Below are 18,549 nucleotides of genomic sequence, written 5' to 3' on the forward strand. Positions count from 1 at the left end.
AACAATACAACAGTATTTATTTGACAAAAAAAGGTTACTCATAACGGATTAGTAACGGTGCTCTGTCTGACAGCAGCAGCGCCTCGCTCTGCTTGTTGTCAAGCCTCAAGAATACGTGGAGGACTTTAGGACCCCGCGGACGCCGCTGCCGAGGTTCAGGGAGTGGCGATCGTCTCGCTCAGCCCGCTACACTGACAGCTCGCCGGGGACTCGACCGCACACCCTCACCTTTTCCCCTTCGCTAGCGCTGCATGTGAAGCGGGACAGGTGCAATTCGCGTCCTTTTCGCCAGGAGCCCAGAACCCTGAGTTGCCTTGGATGGAGGTGCCGAACAGCACACCTGCCATTGCACGAGTTTAAATGTTGGGACCGTTGCTTTCGTGGATGAAGGAAACTATTTTTTTAAGTAGTTGCGTGCGAGCAGTTGCTCTCTTCGTTTCTTTCTGCCAGCGGTGCTTTTTGGCCTCTCTGTCTGTGCGTTAATCGTGCAGGAGCCGTCATTAATCACTGATTTATTTATTTATCTTTTTTTTCTTATTATTATCACTATATTATTTATTGGTTGTGGGCAGCCGCGGGACTCATGAATTCGGATGTTAATGCGTACCTGGGCAGGGAGAAGGCGGGCATCATGAGGAAGAGAGCGCTGCTGCTCAGGAAGGGATGCAGCTTCGAGATCACCAGGTGGGTCCTCGCCGCACCGTCGGCCGCACCTGAGCTCGGAGGCTGTGCGTGTGTTGCGCTGTGTGTGTGTGTGTGTGTGTGTGTGTGTGTGTGTGTGTGTGTGTGTGTGTGTGTGTGAGAGAGAGAAACACCTGGCTGCACCCAGCGCCGCTGCTGGGATCCCGGGTGCGCGGGCTTCTCTGCGGGAAAAGGGGCTTCGACCGCTCCGGGGGGCCTGGCTGGTGGGGGGATGCTGTCTGTCTGTCCTTCTCGACGCACTTCACACAAGCGATCGCTTATTATTATCCCCCTGCCACACCAACAACAGGCGCGTCCCCGCGACCCCTGCTTTTTATTATTATGTTTATGTTCCACGTCTTCTGGAGCGCTGCTGCTGCCGGACCCCCTACTAGTTCAGCCCGTTCTGCGCCGCGCGCTCTTTTATGTAAGTGCTGGAGACGCACCGGGCGGAGGAGCGCAACTTCCACAAGAGTCGCGTTTCGCCGGAGCTGCTGCTGCTGCTGCTGCTGCTGCTGGTGGATGCGGCAGTAATGATTCTACTAGATCCTGCCCGCCTGCCCGCCAGGCTGGTGCGCCTGAGCGAAGTGAGAAATGGTTTGCGAGGTGCCGGTGGCCCTCGGCCACGCGAAACGCCCCGCGCGAGGCAAGCGCGAGGCGTTCGTGGGTGTGGAGCCGCAGAAACGGCTGCCCGGGACTGTTTGAAGTGGGTGTGTGTGTGTTCTTGGTTTTTGTTTTTTTTTTTTCTTTTCTCCTGGACACCGAGGGCTCGGGTTCGGTTCGGTTCGGGGTGGGCTGCCGGAGAACGGCTGCAGTACCGCCGCAGAAACACTGACGCGTTACACACCCGTGTTCCTCAACAGCAGCAGCAGCCCCGCACGTCCCCAGCGAAATTATCCCCCTGCATTTACACAAACACACTTCAGGCTGGACAAATCACTGTGTATAGGCTGCTGTAAAAGAGCCTAAGGGCGGCTTGTGCGGTTTATTTATTATCTCTCTCCTCTGAGTCTGTATGTGTACTTGTGCTTTCCAATAATATATGAATAAATACTTAAACCATCTGTCTGGGTATTTAGTCACATGAATGCAGAGTCAACTTTCTTACCGCTCGGTCGTTGATATAAGTGTCATTAAATGTCGTTTTCATTTATTAATTTTATTGTTTCTCCATTATAAGTTGCACATCGCCAGATTGTTTTTTTTTTTAATGCACCGTATTCAGCCGCTAGATGGCAGCACAGCAGTGCGGTAATAGACTGGTACGTTTCTTACTGTTCGCATATCGCTGCTTTACTGCTAATATGGATGATAACTACAGTTCGCGTAACAGCAAATGTGATTGGTTTACCATCATTTTGTGACGGTTTCATTAAAAAAAAACACACACATTTCTGAAGTGGTGCTGCTTTCCTGTTTTAAAAGTATAATTTAGAAATGAATCATTGCATCCGTATTTGTGAACCCGTTGCTATAAACAAATAAACCAGAGTAAACCATGTGAGTGACAGTGATGTTACAATAAGAAGACTTCAGTACCGATGTCATGGGCTGCATTGTAGCACAGCAAGTAGCGCTGCTGGGTAGGGTGAGAGAACATGGGTTCGATCCCTGCTTAGTCTGTGTGGAGTTTGCATGTTCTCTCTCTCTGTCTGTGTGGGTTTCCCCTTGGTGCTCTGGTTTCCTCCCACAGTCTAAAGACATGCTGTTTTGATTCACCTTTAGTGTGTGAGTAATAGAGAGTGTGTTCCACTGCTGTATGGATGAGTGACCCATTGTAAGTAGTGTATTAGCAGTGTAAGTCACCTTGCTGAATAAGGTGTGTGGGCTGCTAACACTACATAAAGTTCATTGGAAGTCACTTTGGAGAAAAGCATCTGCTAAACGAATAAATGTAATATATTCTGTGTGACTGCTGCCTAAGAATAGCCCAAGGTTCTACATTCATCTGTCACTTTTCTTGGAAAGATTGTAATAATGTTAGATTTAGGGGGATGGTGCTAACAAGGCTTGCCGGATCACAAAAGTTAACGTTACAGTGCAGAAACAGTACATCTATTTTATAGCCGAGGAAAATAGGCTGTAGACATTATTTGGACCCATGTTGGTGTTTTGCATCTACTGTAAATGTCAGAGGCGATGCAAAATGTCACCTTCCATATATTTGCAGAATTATTAATGTCTCACAGAACTGTGTAAATTACTGATCTGTCCAACACTCTTATAAAGTCATTTATAAGAAGGTGGTTGTGTGTGTGACGCGTACTTGTACTCGCAGAGGGGTCTGCATGCTGACGTGTGCTCGCAAAAGGGCCGGCAATCTTTGTGTGTTTGATTGTACAGCGTAGGGGTCAGGGCTGTGATCGTATCACTAGGAGTTTTCAGCCCTGCTGGGGAAATCCGCTGCAACCTCTGGGCTTTAAAAATAGATGAGCAAAAGGCTTTGCATTCTGTTGGGATGGTGGGTGCAGTCGTGTTTGCACTTCTGTGATTACAGGTACAGTAATGCGCAGTGGGTTGGACCAGGTCCTGCTCTCCGGTGGGTCTGGGGTTCAAGTCCAGCTTGGGGTACCTTGCGGCGGACTGGCGTCCCGTCCTGGGTGTGTCACCTCCCCCTCCGGCCTTTCGCCCTGTGTTGCCAGGTTGGGCTCCGGCTTCCCGCGACCCTGTATGGGACAAGCGGTTCAAACAGTGTGTGTGTTTGTGTGTGTGTTGTCTATTCAATCTATTAGCTGTACAGTTGCGGGATGTTAATCTATTAGCTGTAAACATGCTGCTAAATCTAATTTTGTTACATATCCAGGTTTATAAATAAAAGTACTGCTGTACCTATGAAATAATGAAATGTGATTGTCTCCCCTAGAAAAAGTGGTCCAGTGGTCACATCATCCTGCCACTTTAAGTCATACTTTTATATGTGTGATGATGGCTTCACAGTGACTCCATCTGTCCCAGGATATAGGTTTTGCAGAGGCTGCAGAGGCTTATGACATGGGCTAGGATACGTCTTAAGCCAGCAAAGTCCAGATCACAGCCATTGAAGATAAGAAAACCTACTGATAAGTTCTGCTTTAGCATAGAGAGTGTACTGATTCCATCCTTTATGGAGAAGCCACCAAAGAGCTTTGGCATGTGGTTTTATAGCAGCTTGAGGGATTCAAGAAGAATGGTTGTGTAGGATGGTGTGGATATGCAGCAGGGAGCGTGGACAAAGTGGGAACAAGCTCTTGAATGCAAGCTCTCATGGGCAGAGCGATGGAGAGCAGAGCCCCACTGTATTAAGTTCTTTATCCAGAGAATTTAGAACGTGCTGCCTTGTCCGTTGGGGGCGTGTTCAGTGAACTCATGGTGAGTTCAGCCGCTGCCCGCTGTGTGGCGCGTCTGGGGTTTGAGCCCTGCTTGGGGTGCGTTGCAATGGACGGTGTCCCGTCTTGAGTGTGTCCTCTCCCCCTTCAGCCTTACGCCAGGCTTGTTGACGATGGATGGATGGATTGATGGATGCCTTGTCCATCCGACTTGTATAGTTTGGGAAAGTTTTTTCTCCGTTATTCCCATTATGTTCAAAGCATTGCTGGAGCATGTCTTCAGCAGCTCCCTAGAAGCACTAAGGCAGTGCTGCCATTGTTGGTGCCACAACCAGCTGCTCAAGGTGGTGGCAGAGTCCATCAGTGTGGGGAGAGTACACCATAGGGCCTGCCAACTAGCAAGGCAGGCCATAGAGATTGTCAAGGAAGGTAAAAGAGCAGAATCGGTACCCAGTGCCAGTTCAGGGCTCCTTGTGATGGCAGGAAATTGGCAGCTGATGTACTCAGGTAGGCCACAATCTTTTCCGGTAAGGACAAAGTGCCCTCAGTGTAACTTTCCATTATCCAGCCACTGTCACAGAGACATCTCTGATGCCAGACATTGCATTGCTCTCAGAAGCATCTATGCAAGTCATCTCATGACTTACAGTTCCTTGAGAAGAACAGATGGAAGAGGCTAATGAAAGAGACATGGCAAAGTGCATGGGACTGGGGGGACAGTGGTGCCCAGAAGGCTGCAGGACAAATCTTCAGGGACTTGGCAGGTAACTCTTTGTATTGGGCCTTTAGTATGTAGTGTAGCCAGAGGAGGAAGGCTGTAAGAGTTGTTACTGAGGCTGTGGAGAGGGCATCTCGTAGGTAGGTAAAGAAATAAGCTATGGGTTCAAAGTAGCGCTACTTAGATGTAGGCTGGGTCCTGACAAACCCTGGTTGGGTCAACTGAGCAACGGGGTCTGATGTTGAAAGACCTGAAACACCCCATGACCCCAGATTTCCTCGCTGATGATGTGTTCATGTGCACTGTAAGATGTGTAATATAAAAAAGTCATACTGTGAAATGTTTTGATTTCATTCTAGTGCATGTTTGGTGAATTTACTGTTTGGAAACTATTTCTAATGCGCATGAGGGCATGTGAAGAGAAGCCAGCTGAAGTCATATTTTGGAATCAGACGATGATGTCATCACCGGAGTTCAGGGTTCCGTTCAATATTTCACTCCTCCGTGCTTCGTACCCTGGCAAACATGCCCGCGGTGACTCAGTGTGGAGCTAGTCTCGCTCAAAAATTATTGTGGGCCCAGAAATCGAGCCACCTGCGCTTTGTACATTTGAGTGAGATCATCTAGGAAATTTTGGGTGAGGACACACCCAACCCTCTGCTGCTTTGTTGATGAGTTGCTTAGCTGATGGTTTCTATCCCAAGAGAGTTAAAATATCTGTGCCTTTTATGTAAGCTGGTGTTTCCCTGGTGCAGTTCAGAATGAGTATGTTGCTGCAGCTGTGGTGGTGAGCGGAGATCGAACGGACCTGCTGTGCAACCCTGAAGGTGGACCGCAGGACCAGTGATGAAATGTTCAGTGTGCACCCACTGCCGTGATAGTCAATGCTAATCTGATGTTAGATGACTAAAATTTCGACTGTATTTGGAGGCGCTGCCGTGGTAAACAAAAAGTGCTGTTACTGTAGCAAGTTTATGGTTGGGGGGGGGGTGGATATGAGTAAGAGGATGATGTGCTTTTATGAGCCCAGCAAAGTGTCTTAGCACAGCAGTTGGTTAAACATGTTTCTCTTTTTGTGAATTCAGTTTAAACTGTAATCCCGCATTCTGGGAGTGCATCCTAAAAGCTCCGTCTTTCCCGTTCCTTTGTGTGTCGTGCATTTCAAGGGCAACGCATGCGCAGCAGATCTCAGAGAAAACGTCCTTTAATTGGCAAGCACTGCCAATTAATTGAGGCGTGCGGCCAGGGCCTTCTCTCCGGCGGGTCAGAGGCTCGAGTCCCGCTTTGGGTGCCTTGTGATGGACTGGCGTCCCGTCCTGGGTGTGTCCCCTCCGGCCTCGCGCCCTGTGTTGCCGGGTAAGGCTCCGGCTCGCCGCGACCCTCCTTGGGGCAAGCGGCTTCGGACAACGCGCGTGTGCCAATTAATTATTCTTAAACTTAGTTTTCGAGGTACGTTCCAGCTCGAACTGCGTAACGGAAATGAAACCATCTTAATCTGTCCAAAAATGTCCCGCGCCTTTGTGCTCCATCTCATATCTTACCATTTTCACATGCAGATTATAGAACAAATTCGTCTTTTTTTTTTTTTTTTTGTTCTCCGCTTTAAAAGAGGGAGTTCCCAGGCCCCCGCCTGCATTCCACGTGAGTAACTATGGGCAGATAGTATTCTTCCGGGAGAGCTGGGGATTATCAGCCTTTGCAGACGCTGTTTGAAGTCCTGATCTCCTCCGGAGGCAGATTCAGCTGCGCTGTTAGCGCTCGTGTATTTGCAACTGTGAAGGAGAGAGAAATGAGAACGTTTATTTGTTTGAGTGCAAATCTCTATGTCGGTGTCTCTGCGCAGGCTGGTATTTCTCAGGACCGGGCTGTGTCCTTCTGATGTGTGTCATTCTGTTAGCGGCTGGCAGGTGCGTGTGTGTGTGTGTGTGTGTGTGTGTGTGTGTGTGTGTGTGTGTGTGTGTGTGTGTGTGGCTGTGTGTGCGCACATGGCTCCCCTCCGGTTCCATCTCCCACCCCAGTCTGACTGTGGACATCAAGGAGACGGTAATGTATGAAAACCTCACGTGTGACTAACAGAAAATCCCGGTGGTGAATAAGCGCACAACTTAGTAAAGGCTTAACGCAGGGGGGCGGCTGGCAGCGTAAAGATTACAGCGGTTGCCCTGGAATCAAAGAACCGGGGTCTGAGACGACGCTCCTGCTGCTTTGCCCTTGAGAAAGGTACTTAGGCTGATTTAGTAGTAAGAAACACACTGCCGTATAAATATTTAGAAGTAACCTAATATTGTAAGTTACCCTGGAGAAAAGCATCGGGTAAATGAATAATTAATACCTGTGCGGACACACGCTTCTGGATCTTTCAACACCTGCCATCTTTAACCTTTGTCTGCTATTGTCCAATCACGTGAAATCACACTTCTTGCTTTTTCCTGTGGTTTTGTTAATTATGAGTTTTTTTTGTTTTTGGTTGATCGCAATTATTACTAGTGTTGATGCTAGGCCAGCAATGTTTATTTCATGCGAAACTCACACATCGTCTAAACCGCCTGTCCCATATGGGGTCGCGGGGAGCCGGTGCCTAACCCAGCAACACAGGGCGAAGGGCTGGAGAGGGAGGGGACACACCCAGGATGGGACGCCAGTTAGGCACCCCAAGCGGGACTTGAACCCCAGACCCACCGGAGAGCAGGACCCGGTTCATCCCACTGTGCCCCCCTGCCCCCTGTTTATGCGAAACTGAAATTCACAATTTAGGCTAAAATCACAGCAGCCTCAGTGCTGTCTGAGACACGTATTCCTGAACATCGGAGAGACTTTCCAGCAATGTGTTGTCGTCTCCACGTGGGCCCCCAACGTTTCCCTGCTGCCAGTGGTCCTTGAGCCAGGAACTCAGATCAGACAAGCTGCTGGGAAAGTCAAGGCACAACAAGGACTCCCTCTGTCCATTCCTGCCAACAGCTGTGTGTTTAAACCACGGCAGCTTTCCCATTGCGTTGTGTGTCTAACCCAGAGCACTGCTTGTCTATATTTAAACAAGGCCAGCATGCCAGGTCACTCGTAGCCACGTACTTTGCTTAACCTTCATCTGTCTTGTCTTATTCAGTTCACATAAGGAACTAACACACACACACACACACACACACACACACACACACACACACACACACACACACACACACACACACACTGAAGCCGCTTGTCCCAAGTGGGGTCACAGTGAGCTGGAGCCTAATCCGGCAACACGGGGCACAAGGCTGGAGGGAGAGGGGACACACCCAGGATGGGACGCCAATCCATCACAAGGCACCCCAAGCGGGATTCAAACCCCAGCCTCGCCAGAGAGCAGAACCCAGCCAAACCTGCTGCACCACAGTGCCACCCACCAACTGAAGAAACAGTGTCAGAATAAGCAAGACCTGTAAGATCGCTGTCTTCTGCAAATAAGCAGGTCCTGCTGAAAATGGAATCTTTTCAGAAGGACCTTGCAGCCTTCTTTGGTCTTGAGTGATCACACTTCCCCTGAACAGTCTTGAGCACACAAAGGGTTAATGTCAAGTCAGAACCACAATACTCCTACGTTGTATTATTAAATCCATCCATTGCAAATAACCACATGGCTTTCGCAGGGTTAAGGTTGTCTGGAGCCCATCCTGGAAGTGAAGGGTGTGAGGCAGTGTACATGGGGACAGAGAGGGATGCCAGTACATCACTGGATAATCAACACACACACACACACGGCAATTTAGAGGCACCAGTTCACCTGAACTGCAGATCTCTGGGCTGTGGGAAGAAACCAGAGCTCCTGAAGGAAATCCACATGAATGCGCAAACTCCGCACAAACAATGCTCGATCCAAACCCACAGCCCAGGAGCTGTGAGGTGCCTGTGCTACCCTCTGTGCCACCGTACCACCCCACATTTTAATCAGTCCACAAAATGTAGAGATCTCATACGAAACCAGAGAGACTGCAGATTTAAAAAAAAAAAAAAAAAAAAAGAAATTATTTCACATCTAGTTATGTTTTCTTCTTATGTTTGTTTGGTATAAAATCAGTGTTTAAATGCATGTGTGCATGTTTTGGAGGAAAGAAAATTTGTGGAAAGCGAATATTTCTAATGATGCATTTAGTTAGGCTCTCCAGGAACAGGGCTGCTATTGTAAAGTGCAGAGAGCCTTTCATTGCTAGTATTGTTATTTTTGTATTACTGAATAGGACTGATGGAGGTTTTTATTTGCCTACTTTTTTTTTTTTTCTTTTTTTGCATAATCATTCACAGCTGTATGTTCTGCACAATGAAGTGCGCACGGCTAATTTGCTGCAGAAGAAAAAAAAAAAAGACGACATAAATACAAATAACAGAAAACCCTGCTTGATTACAGGCATACATAAACTTTATTCCGCTCTAACATCTGTTTCAATTTAAATGTTAAAGGCACACACTTATGTATTATAGTGAGCTAGAAATGGTGCCAGGAAAATAGGCCTGGGTACTTTTCTTGCTTAAGTGACCTGGACACTTCCCAGGGAGGAATGAGCATGTATTTATCTGACCAGCAATTAAAATGCCAGCGGTTAAAGATGTACCGCGAGCCAATTCCCCCGCCGGTGCCTTTCTTTTCAACTTCTGTGCAAACATCCAGCATTGCTTGTTTAAAGTCACCGCGGGGCCCTGGCGGAGGGGAGCCGGGTACAAAAATAAGATGAACTTTCCAAAGCGGACGGGGGAAGAACAGCATGAGGCCTCTGAATGTGTGAGTAGATGCCACAGAAAGTTGTGGTGTTACCATGAGCCATATGGCCTTTGACTGGCCTTCGCCATCAGGTGGGCCCCTGTCATAGCCACAATTCTCTGGTGACGGTTACATTTTTTATTCATTTAGCAGAGCTCTATGTAGTGTTTGTTATGAACCCACACACCGTATTCACCACGGTGACTTACACTGCTAGATACACTACTTACACTGGGTCACTCATCCATACATCAGTGGAACGCACACTCTTTGTCACTCACACACTATGGGTGAATCGCAACAGCGTGTCTTTGGAGTGTGGGAGGAAACCAGAGCACCCAGCGGAAACCCCCGCAGACGTAGGGAGAACACGCAAACTCCACACAGACCGAGTGGGGATCGAGCCCATGTCCTTTCGCACCACCCAGGTGCTCTGAGACAGCAGCGCTACTCGCTGTGCCATCGTGCCACCCCTAGATTACTTATTTCTAACACAGGAAAAAAAATGTACAGCAAGAGTGCATGAATTGAACATCACAGCATTTAGTGCTTAGTTTGAAACACGGCAGCATGCATGTGGTACATTGTTGTTCAGGTGCTGTCATCCTTTGATGTCGCGGCTCTCTGAATAATTAATTGCCCAAATCAAGAAAAATGCCATGCTTCCTGTTTTCTTGTCATTCCAACACTGCGGTGCCCTGCAGACTGAAAGCGCAAACTGAGGATGAAGGTAAAGAAATAGCTCTTTGACGAAACTTAGAGGCTTCATTTGAAATAGTGATGCTGTATCTCTGTACTGAAATGTTATTACAAACTCCACTGTCTGGGTATAAATTATGGGGCTGCTGATAACTTAAAAGGTGGAATTAATTCCACCTGCAGTAATCTGTGACGCAGAGCAGCACATTGCATTCACACAGCTCTTCACGTGTCCTGAGACAATATTCGGCACACTTTATATAATATATATAAAACTTTAGGAATAATTCTGGCCCACTGTTTGAGCTCAAGGATGGTGCAGTGGGTTGGACCGGGTCCTGCTCTCTGGTGGGTCTGGGGTTCAAGTCCCACTTGCGGTGCCTTGCGATGGACTGGCGTCCCCTCCTGGGTGTGTCCCCTCCCCCTCCAGCCTTACGCCCAGAGTTGCCGGGTTAGGCTCCGTGACCCCATATGGAACAAGCGGTTCAGAAAGTCTGTGTTTGAGCTCAAAACTATAGAATCAGAACTGGGCAGCATTTTGTTGAAGGCAGTGCCTTCCCAGTTCACAGGTTAAAAAGGTTTCATTATAATCCACCTCTAACAAACCAAGCAGCCCATAAGTATCGGCCTGTTATTTCCTTCTGTCCCTGTAAGAAAGGAAGCACACACAATAAGGGAATCATTTTTGTGATTTCCACCCCAAAATGACTTCTACTTTTGTCTATTTATACAGTTGGGTTAGGGTTCTGAAGCAAATTTGGGTTAAGTACCTTGCTGAAGGGTATTGCAGGCAAGACATGAGGCCTGAACTGGCAATCATTAGGTGTCCTTAACCACTGCTCTGCCCATGCCAGGACCTTCTACAGAAAGTCAGCTAACAGGACAAAAATGTGTCATAGTCAGAGCAGGAATATGCTATTCGAGTAGAGTGGTAATAAATAATGATAACAGAAGTGCTCTTTTATTACTTTCCCATGTAATGAATGCTGTACTGGTACAAGTGATGTCCGTATATGAGACTAGCCATCCATACAATTTCATTCTTCCAAATAATTAATTATCTAATAGCAATTCATAAGGAAATATTTACATTTCAGTTCTGCATGTCACATGCAATCTTAGTGCTGAATTTTCCCCACTGACGTTAAAGGTCAATCAGTGCTCATAGCGTTAGGCTTTTATCTGTTGTATATAATTCATTCCAACGCATTCAGCGCACGAAACAATCTATTTCAATTATCTTTGCGAAAATACTGAATTCAGTTTAAAACAGTGGGGGTGCTGGGGGTTTGGCTGGGTCCTGCTGTGTGGCAGGTCTGGGGTTTGAGTCCTGCTTGGGGTGCCTTGTGACAGACTGGTGTCCTGTCCTGGGTGTGTCCCCTCCCCCTCCAGCCTTGCGCCCTGTGTTGGTGTGTGTGTGTGTAGAAAGTCTGATATGGCACCATTTGTCATATCAGGTTATATGGAGACAGCTGACAGTGTAGTGGTTTGAACTTCTGCCTTTGGACCCAAAGGTTGTAGGTTTACTCCCCCTCTTTGCCTGTAGTACCCTTGAGCGAGGTACTTACTCTAAATTGCTCCAGTAAAATTACCCAGCTGTGCACATGGGTAAATAAGTGTAACCTCAACACTGTAAGTTGCTTTGGAGAAAAGCATCAGCTGAATGTAAATTTGCAGAGATTGATTTTAGTTCATACTGATAGAAAATGTACTATATAATCTATTTCTTTTGTAAAACAATGGTGGTTTAATAATTTGCACTTCTGTGTGACGGAGGAAGTGAATAAGAACTGAAGATGTGAAAGGCCCAAGCCGCTGTGAGGGTGAATTGCTCCATCTTTTGGACACGCACAGAGTGACACTCTGTACACGCTATGGCTGCAGAGGTCCAGGTCTTCGAGGGCATCTTTCCAGCGCTATATGTTCCTTATAAAACCTCCTAATTAATATTTATTGTGAGGACCGATGGGGAGCGTCGATGACAGGGAGTTTAAAGGCTAGAAAAGCAACCAGCAGGAGAAAACAATGAGGGACCTTGAAGGAACTGATCTGAAGCTGATCCTTGACCGGTGGAGAACTTCTCCATTATGGGTGCACCTCCTTTCTCACTACCATGGCAATCTGTGCGAAAGAGCCTCCTGGGGCCTCCTCCTGCAGCGCTTTACGTGTTCCGCGGTTGCGCGTGCGTGGCGGTCCACGTGTTACCTAATAATCTGATGCGTGTGCATGATGTTTTCTGCATAAGGCATGCCTGATCTCAGGACTTAAATTTCCAAAAGTCCTGTTGCGGCAGTAGCCCTGACTACCTGTTGCTCGGGACTGCTGCGTTCGCGTTGCGATTGCTCGCTCTGAAATTCAATAACCGCTTTCGTAGTACTTCATGCAAACCGATAGACCCAGTTGCAGGTTAGTATGCACAGATTTCATCTCCAGGAATGAAACAGACCTCAGTCAACAGTTAATTTCACACATGGCGGGTCTTCGGCGCACTTACTGGAGCCAGCTTTCAGCTCGCGAGTTTCCCAGAATTAGCCGTGAGAAATTGTTTCCTGTCTGATGATTATAATTGTTGAAAATTAGGTGCGTCGTGATTGCGAAACCATCCGTACTTAAAAGGAGCGAAAGTAATTTCCATCGATCCGTTCATTGATTATTGGGAGCTGTTATCTGCTTATCTTACTCAAGGCTGGGTTGATCCCGAGGTCGATCCTGGGAAGGGCAATTTAGAGCCACTAGTGTAATGAATTTGCCTGCACATCATGTCCATCAGCTGTGTAGAGACACCAAAGTGCTGGGAGAAAGAAAACCGTGCAAATAACTTGATTAATTTCCTTCGCCAGTGTGCAGCTGTGCATATTTATTTTATTTGCATAGAAAACGGCCATATTGTAAGTGATGGATTTCACAAGAGTGCCGCCTATTTGTCTCGCTGCCTCCTAGCGGTTTCCTACGGATTTACGGTACGGCATCTGCCGTTCGGCTCGGTGATTTTGTCCGCTTCAGTATCGCGCGTTCGTCATTTCACAGAAAAAGTAAAACCGAAGAGTGTTATCGCACAAATTTTGCGCGGAGCTTTTTCTGGCTGCGTTTTGCACTGGGCTCCCCCGTCGCCGTGGCTCCCGACGCCCCGCGAAGCTCGCTGATGTCCAGCAGGGGGCAGGACTGAGACGGACGCCGCGGCAAAAGCTCCTCCGTGTTGCAAGTGCGGTTCGAGAGCGGGGGACCACAAATCTAAGTAAATTGAGGTACTACAGGCTAGAGTGTGCTGTGTTCAAATCCCAGGTAAGTCGTTACGCTCCTAGACGGCGTGCTAGATTTGGAACGGCTGCGGTAAATACCCAGCCGCATCAATGTGTCCCCCAACGTCTAATATAAGGACTGTAATTCACTCTTTTGCGGTGAAGTACCGAAGCTCCCACGACCCCAGCCAGCCCCCCCAAGCCACCCCAGCCAGGGGTTGTGGGCCTCATTAAGATTCCGCCCTGAGCTCCACGTCTGGCGCGGCCAAATGCCAGCGTGCTATCAAGTGGGTCGCCGAAAATGTCATTACGTCAATGGACGCGACCGACGATGGCTTTTCATTAAACGTGGTCAGCTGGGCTAACCTTTGCCTCTAGCAAAAGGCATGCCGTGTTTCCATTTAAAATGTAACATAATTGCATTAGATTTTGAATAATTGAATAATTAAATTTTAAAGGTAACGTTCGGCTGCGGGCGAATCCCAGGGACCGTGCCTGGAAGGGTGAGTTCTGGCAGCCGAGGAAGAGAAGGGCCGCTCGCTGGACGAAGGCACTTCAGTTACTTATGAGGCAGCAGGTTTCTTGTTACATCCCTGCAGAGGATGCTGAGATCTCTCTAAGTACATTTACATGTATTTATTTAGCAGACGCTTTTCTCCAAAGCAGCATTCAACGAACTCTGTGTAGTGTTATCAGCCCACACACCTTATTCACCGTGGTGACTTACACTGCTAGATACACTACTTACAATGGGTCACTCATCCATACATCAGTGGAACACACACTGTCACTCACACACTACAGGGGAACCTGAATGGCTTCTCTTTGGACTGTGGGAGGAAACCAGAGCACCCAGGGGGAACCCACACAGACATGGGGAGAACATGCAAGCTCCACACAGACTGAGCAGGGGTCGAATCCACATCTTCTCACACCACTATTCTTACTCTGTGCATTTGCAGCATTATTTGTGTGTTATGATGTGTGCTGGTATTAGCTGGGTAGTTGGTGGCATAGTGAATCCCACCTCCTCCTGTGGTACCCTTTAACAAGGTACATACACACTGTTCAGGGTCACTTATAGTGTGTGAGTGGTACAGAGTGTGTTCCACTGATGGCAGCTCGCATTGAACCCGAAGGCTTGCGAGTACTGGTATAGACGTGGTTTTGCTGTATTTTGCACAGATTTTCTCACATGGAGTTATTTATTATGTCTTTCTAGTGTGAAATGCTTTTATTTGAATAGAACTGCTTACCTGTTGCCAGCCACCTGGGCTGGTCACAATACAGCGGAACGTAAACGAAAGTAGATCAGTGATCACGAAGACTGCGAAGAAAAAAAAAAGTGTCACCCTCCCGAGTCAATACTTGGCAGCAGTTACAGATGTGAGTGCCGACCAGCTTTGCTCCCTGGGGAAGTGCGATTTTTCACCCGTTCTTCTTGGCAAATTTTGCTAAAACTCTGTGAAGTTGGTTGTAGAGCACTGATGAGCAGTGATTTGCAAGATTTTGTAGCAGTAAGTGAAGGGGCATTCGCTTTCTTTGTATGAAGGCACTCGAGGGCAGCATTGACCCTGCGTACTGCCCTGGGGTAAGGTTCATTTTCATCTTTCTTTCAAGTATTCATCAAACCTGAGCACGTTCTCCTGCTTATTTTGCACAGACCTTGCTTCACCCGTGCTCTCCACACCCCTGACATGATTTTCGTTGAAGTTCTGCGAGTCGTGCTGCCACGGACATGCCTGATCGTACAGGTGCCTGGCTTTGGATGCTGCGGGTGGCGTTGCTGTTTGCTCTGTCTTACCAGAAAGGTCAGCTCATAATCTCCTCTTGGCTAATTGTTTGGCGTATTAATCCGATCCTTTGTTGCAAACCCAATGAATTGATTGATTTTTTTTTTTTTTTTTTTTTTTTTTTTTTTTTTTCTTCTTCTTCTTCCTCCTCCTCTCTTACCCCCACCCCCGATCATCCTTGTATAATACTGAGACATTACTGACTCATTCAACTGTTAAGTGTATGCCAAGTCACAAACCTTTTTTCCTGCCTGGGGTGTTTAAAAGCTTTTTATACCTATGTTCCTATCTATGCCATTACTGTATACAATTATGTTCTTTAGGCTTTGCTTTAAGTTCCTATGTGACTTTCAGTATTTGAAATCTGTTTTTAATAAATGTCTAGGGGGGACAGGTGCATGGTGGTGCAGCGGGTTTGGCCTGTGCCTGCTTTCTGGCAGGTCTGGGGTTCGAGTCCTGCTTGGGGTGCCTTGTGACAGACTGGCATCCCATCCTGGGGTGTATCCCCCTCCAGCCTTACGCCCTGTGTTGCTGGGTTAGGCTCTGGCTCGCTGCAACCCTGCTTGGGACAAGTGGCTTGTGTGCGTGTGTGCGTGTGTGCGTGTGTGTGTGTGTGTGTTTAATGAATGATTAATTTACTATTCATTTTTTTCTCTCTCTATCTGACATTGTGGAGCTGGCTGAGAAAATAATTTTTTTTTTTTTTTCCTCCCCAAGTTGGAATATTCAGAATTAGATTTCAAAGCAGCCAGGTATGAGAACTGTATGCTGAACACTTTTGCAAGGCATTGTATTGACAAAATTGTAAGAATTTTGTAATTATCATTAATTTACCATGTTATACTTACTAATTGCTTAATTACTGTTAACATAAATTTGAGTGCACTTGGGCAATGCTTGGGATTCCTTTCAATTCTTCTGCTATATATGCTCTTCCACATGGTCCTTGTTCGTGGTTATTATATTTCAGCAAATACATGATGGACTCAGTGTACATCAGTTTTAAGTAAGTCCAACATAATGCTCAGTGTTCTTCTGTACAGCTCTGACCAGAGTCTTCTCTCTGAAACACCACACTGAGTCCCTTGTGGGAATCTAGTAGTGATCGCTATTCTACTGTATATGCAAATCGATACCAACCTGCTCCTATGAGTCAGTTTTACAATCATTCGTTTGCCAATGTATTTGCAAAGAGTCGGAAATCGAGAACGAAGTGCATTTTTTATTTGTATGTTTTCATTCCGCACGCTTGATATTCGATATGGCTTTGCACAGTGTATACTGTATTTTCGCACCTGGCCAAATCGCTTTGGATCACAATCCTTCTGTGCCAAGCATCTCTGTCAGAGATCCTCTTCGGAATGCAAGGCTATAACTTGTTTACCTTGTCCAGGAGCGATGGGCGTAAGCATTGCCGTACGTCGGGGACAGCATTCGGACCATCTTACAGAACGAGGTCATTTTTACCGTGAGCTGCTGAAACAGAACCTGCATTCAGATCTGCACCTTTTCGGTGTCTGACAGCACACTCATAAAGTCGTGCGCTCGTCGTGTGCGTGTGGTATCACCCCAGAATGTTCAATCGACAAGCAGATTTAAAACTTACCTCTTGACATCTGGCAAATGCTAACACCTGGGATGAATCCGGTTCAACTTCTAGGGGATAGTATTGTTCACTGTAAGATTTACATACAATATTTTGGACTTTTTAGTGCGTAACACCTGTCCTGCTGACTGGCTTCCTACAGCCCATAGGAGTGAAGCGTTTTGAGTAGCAGGAGAACGACGGCAAAAATTTATGGGCTGCTATATCACAAACCATGTCTTGAAGCCCCAGAACAGAATGAAACTGTCAGTGGTGGAAAATTTTCCCAAATTTAAATGTAAGCGATCAAAACTGACACAGTAATAAACTATTTCTCTTGTTTATTTACTACCGCAAAGAATGGACGCATAAATGCGTGCGTAAGAAGGGGCCGCTTACGGCTTAAAATTATGAGCTGCTTATTATTAAATTCGTCAGAATTATTAGGTTTAAGAGGCTTTTGGTTAGGGTTTGAATCTGGCAGTCCGTGGAGTTTGCAAGCTCTCTCTGCGCTCATTTTGCGTTTCTTCCGGCTCCTCTGGTTTCCTTCCACAGTCCAAAAACATTTGTTTTACGTGATAGGGTGACACTAATATACTGTGTGTGCTTGATATCCCTATAAATGACTAGCTTCCTGTCCAGGCTATATACTGCCTTGCACGCTATACTTCTGGAATAGGCTCCAGACCACCCTTTGCATGTGATTAGCAGTTATTGACAGCAGATGGATCAATTTTCAATTATATCCATTTATATCCACTCATACTGCTGGATATTCCATACAGTGAGTGTCTTGCTCAAGTGTACAAGAGCAGGGGTGTGTTCTTAACCATTGTAATACTGATGTGATTACACCACCCCCCTCCACTCAACGGGGCCGTATTACTACATCTACATGGAAGCAAAAAGATTATGTCATAAGAAGCGATAGAGCCGCCACCAAGAAGCAACAAAAACCTTATTGACATGTTAGCAAGAGTTATGATGGTAGCATTTGGTTCTCCCTCAAATAAACTGCTCAGAACCTGTAGCCTAATGAAGCACAGCTGGATGGGTCTAATATAGCCACCTTGGCAGACGAAGGTTCCCTCATTTGCATTAAGAGTAACCTTTAAAAGAACAAACCGGCCTGCAGCGTGAAGGACGAATGGATAAATGAGGACTTATTTCATTAAGTGATGCAGCAAATGGTCTCAACGCAGGTTCTTCCACTCTGCGTCCCGCTCTAGAACAAGCCGAATGAAGGTCGCCTGACGTGAAACGATGCTTTGACAGCCACGGAGTGTACGTCCAATCCCCTAAATCCCAAATTGGTCCAGTTGTACTTCAGCAAAACCCACAACTCGTGCTACATTTCTAGACAAGGAGTGTAAACTTGAGGCTTTGTGGTTGCGTTTGGTCATTACAGTTCGATCCATATTGTGGTCTTCGTGGGAAGGGCAATAAAATAAGTTTTATTCATCGTAAAATGTGTACTTCATGTTGCTTTACTTCTTACATTACTTTTTAATGTTGTTCTGCAAATAAATGACATTTGTGCAGTATACTGCCTTATGGCAATCTGTGCAATACTTCTTATGCAGGAGGTTCATTATTGGGGGAAAAAAAACAAAGTAGAAAAAGTTCATATAAGTGGAAAATATTGACACCAACTTAAAATACTGAAAATCACAAATACCTATGTTTTGTATACATGTCACCAATAAACAGTTTCACAATATGGCAATTTATTCAAAAACAACCTAAATATTGTCTAAATATGATAGTGCACCTCCACTCTGCCAGTTCTGGTCCTTG

General features: G+C 46.6%; 1 protein-coding gene across 4 annotated transcripts in view; it reads left to right on the forward strand.

Moving 5' to 3' along the window:
- The first annotated feature begins 204 nt into the window (after nucleotides 1-204).
- Nucleotides 205-18,549, forward strand: part of garnl3 (GTPase activating Rap/RanGAP domain like 3) — a 97,516-nt gene continuing 79,171 nt past the window's right edge. For all 4 annotated transcript variants that reach the window (XM_018740469.2, XM_018740472.2, XM_018740470.2 and 1 more), the window contains exon 1: nucleotides 205-684. In XM_018740469.2, the coding sequence (XP_018595985.1) occupies nucleotides 584-684 (101 nt within the window). In that variant the 5' untranslated portion in view covers nucleotides 205-583. The remainder of the gene's footprint in view (nucleotides 685-18,549) is intronic.

This window comes from Scleropages formosus, chromosome 6, assembly GCF_900964775.1.
Source record: "Scleropages formosus chromosome 6, fSclFor1.1, whole genome shotgun sequence".
NCBI classification, from domain to species: Eukaryota; Metazoa; Chordata; class Actinopteri; order Osteoglossiformes; family Osteoglossidae; genus Scleropages; species Scleropages formosus.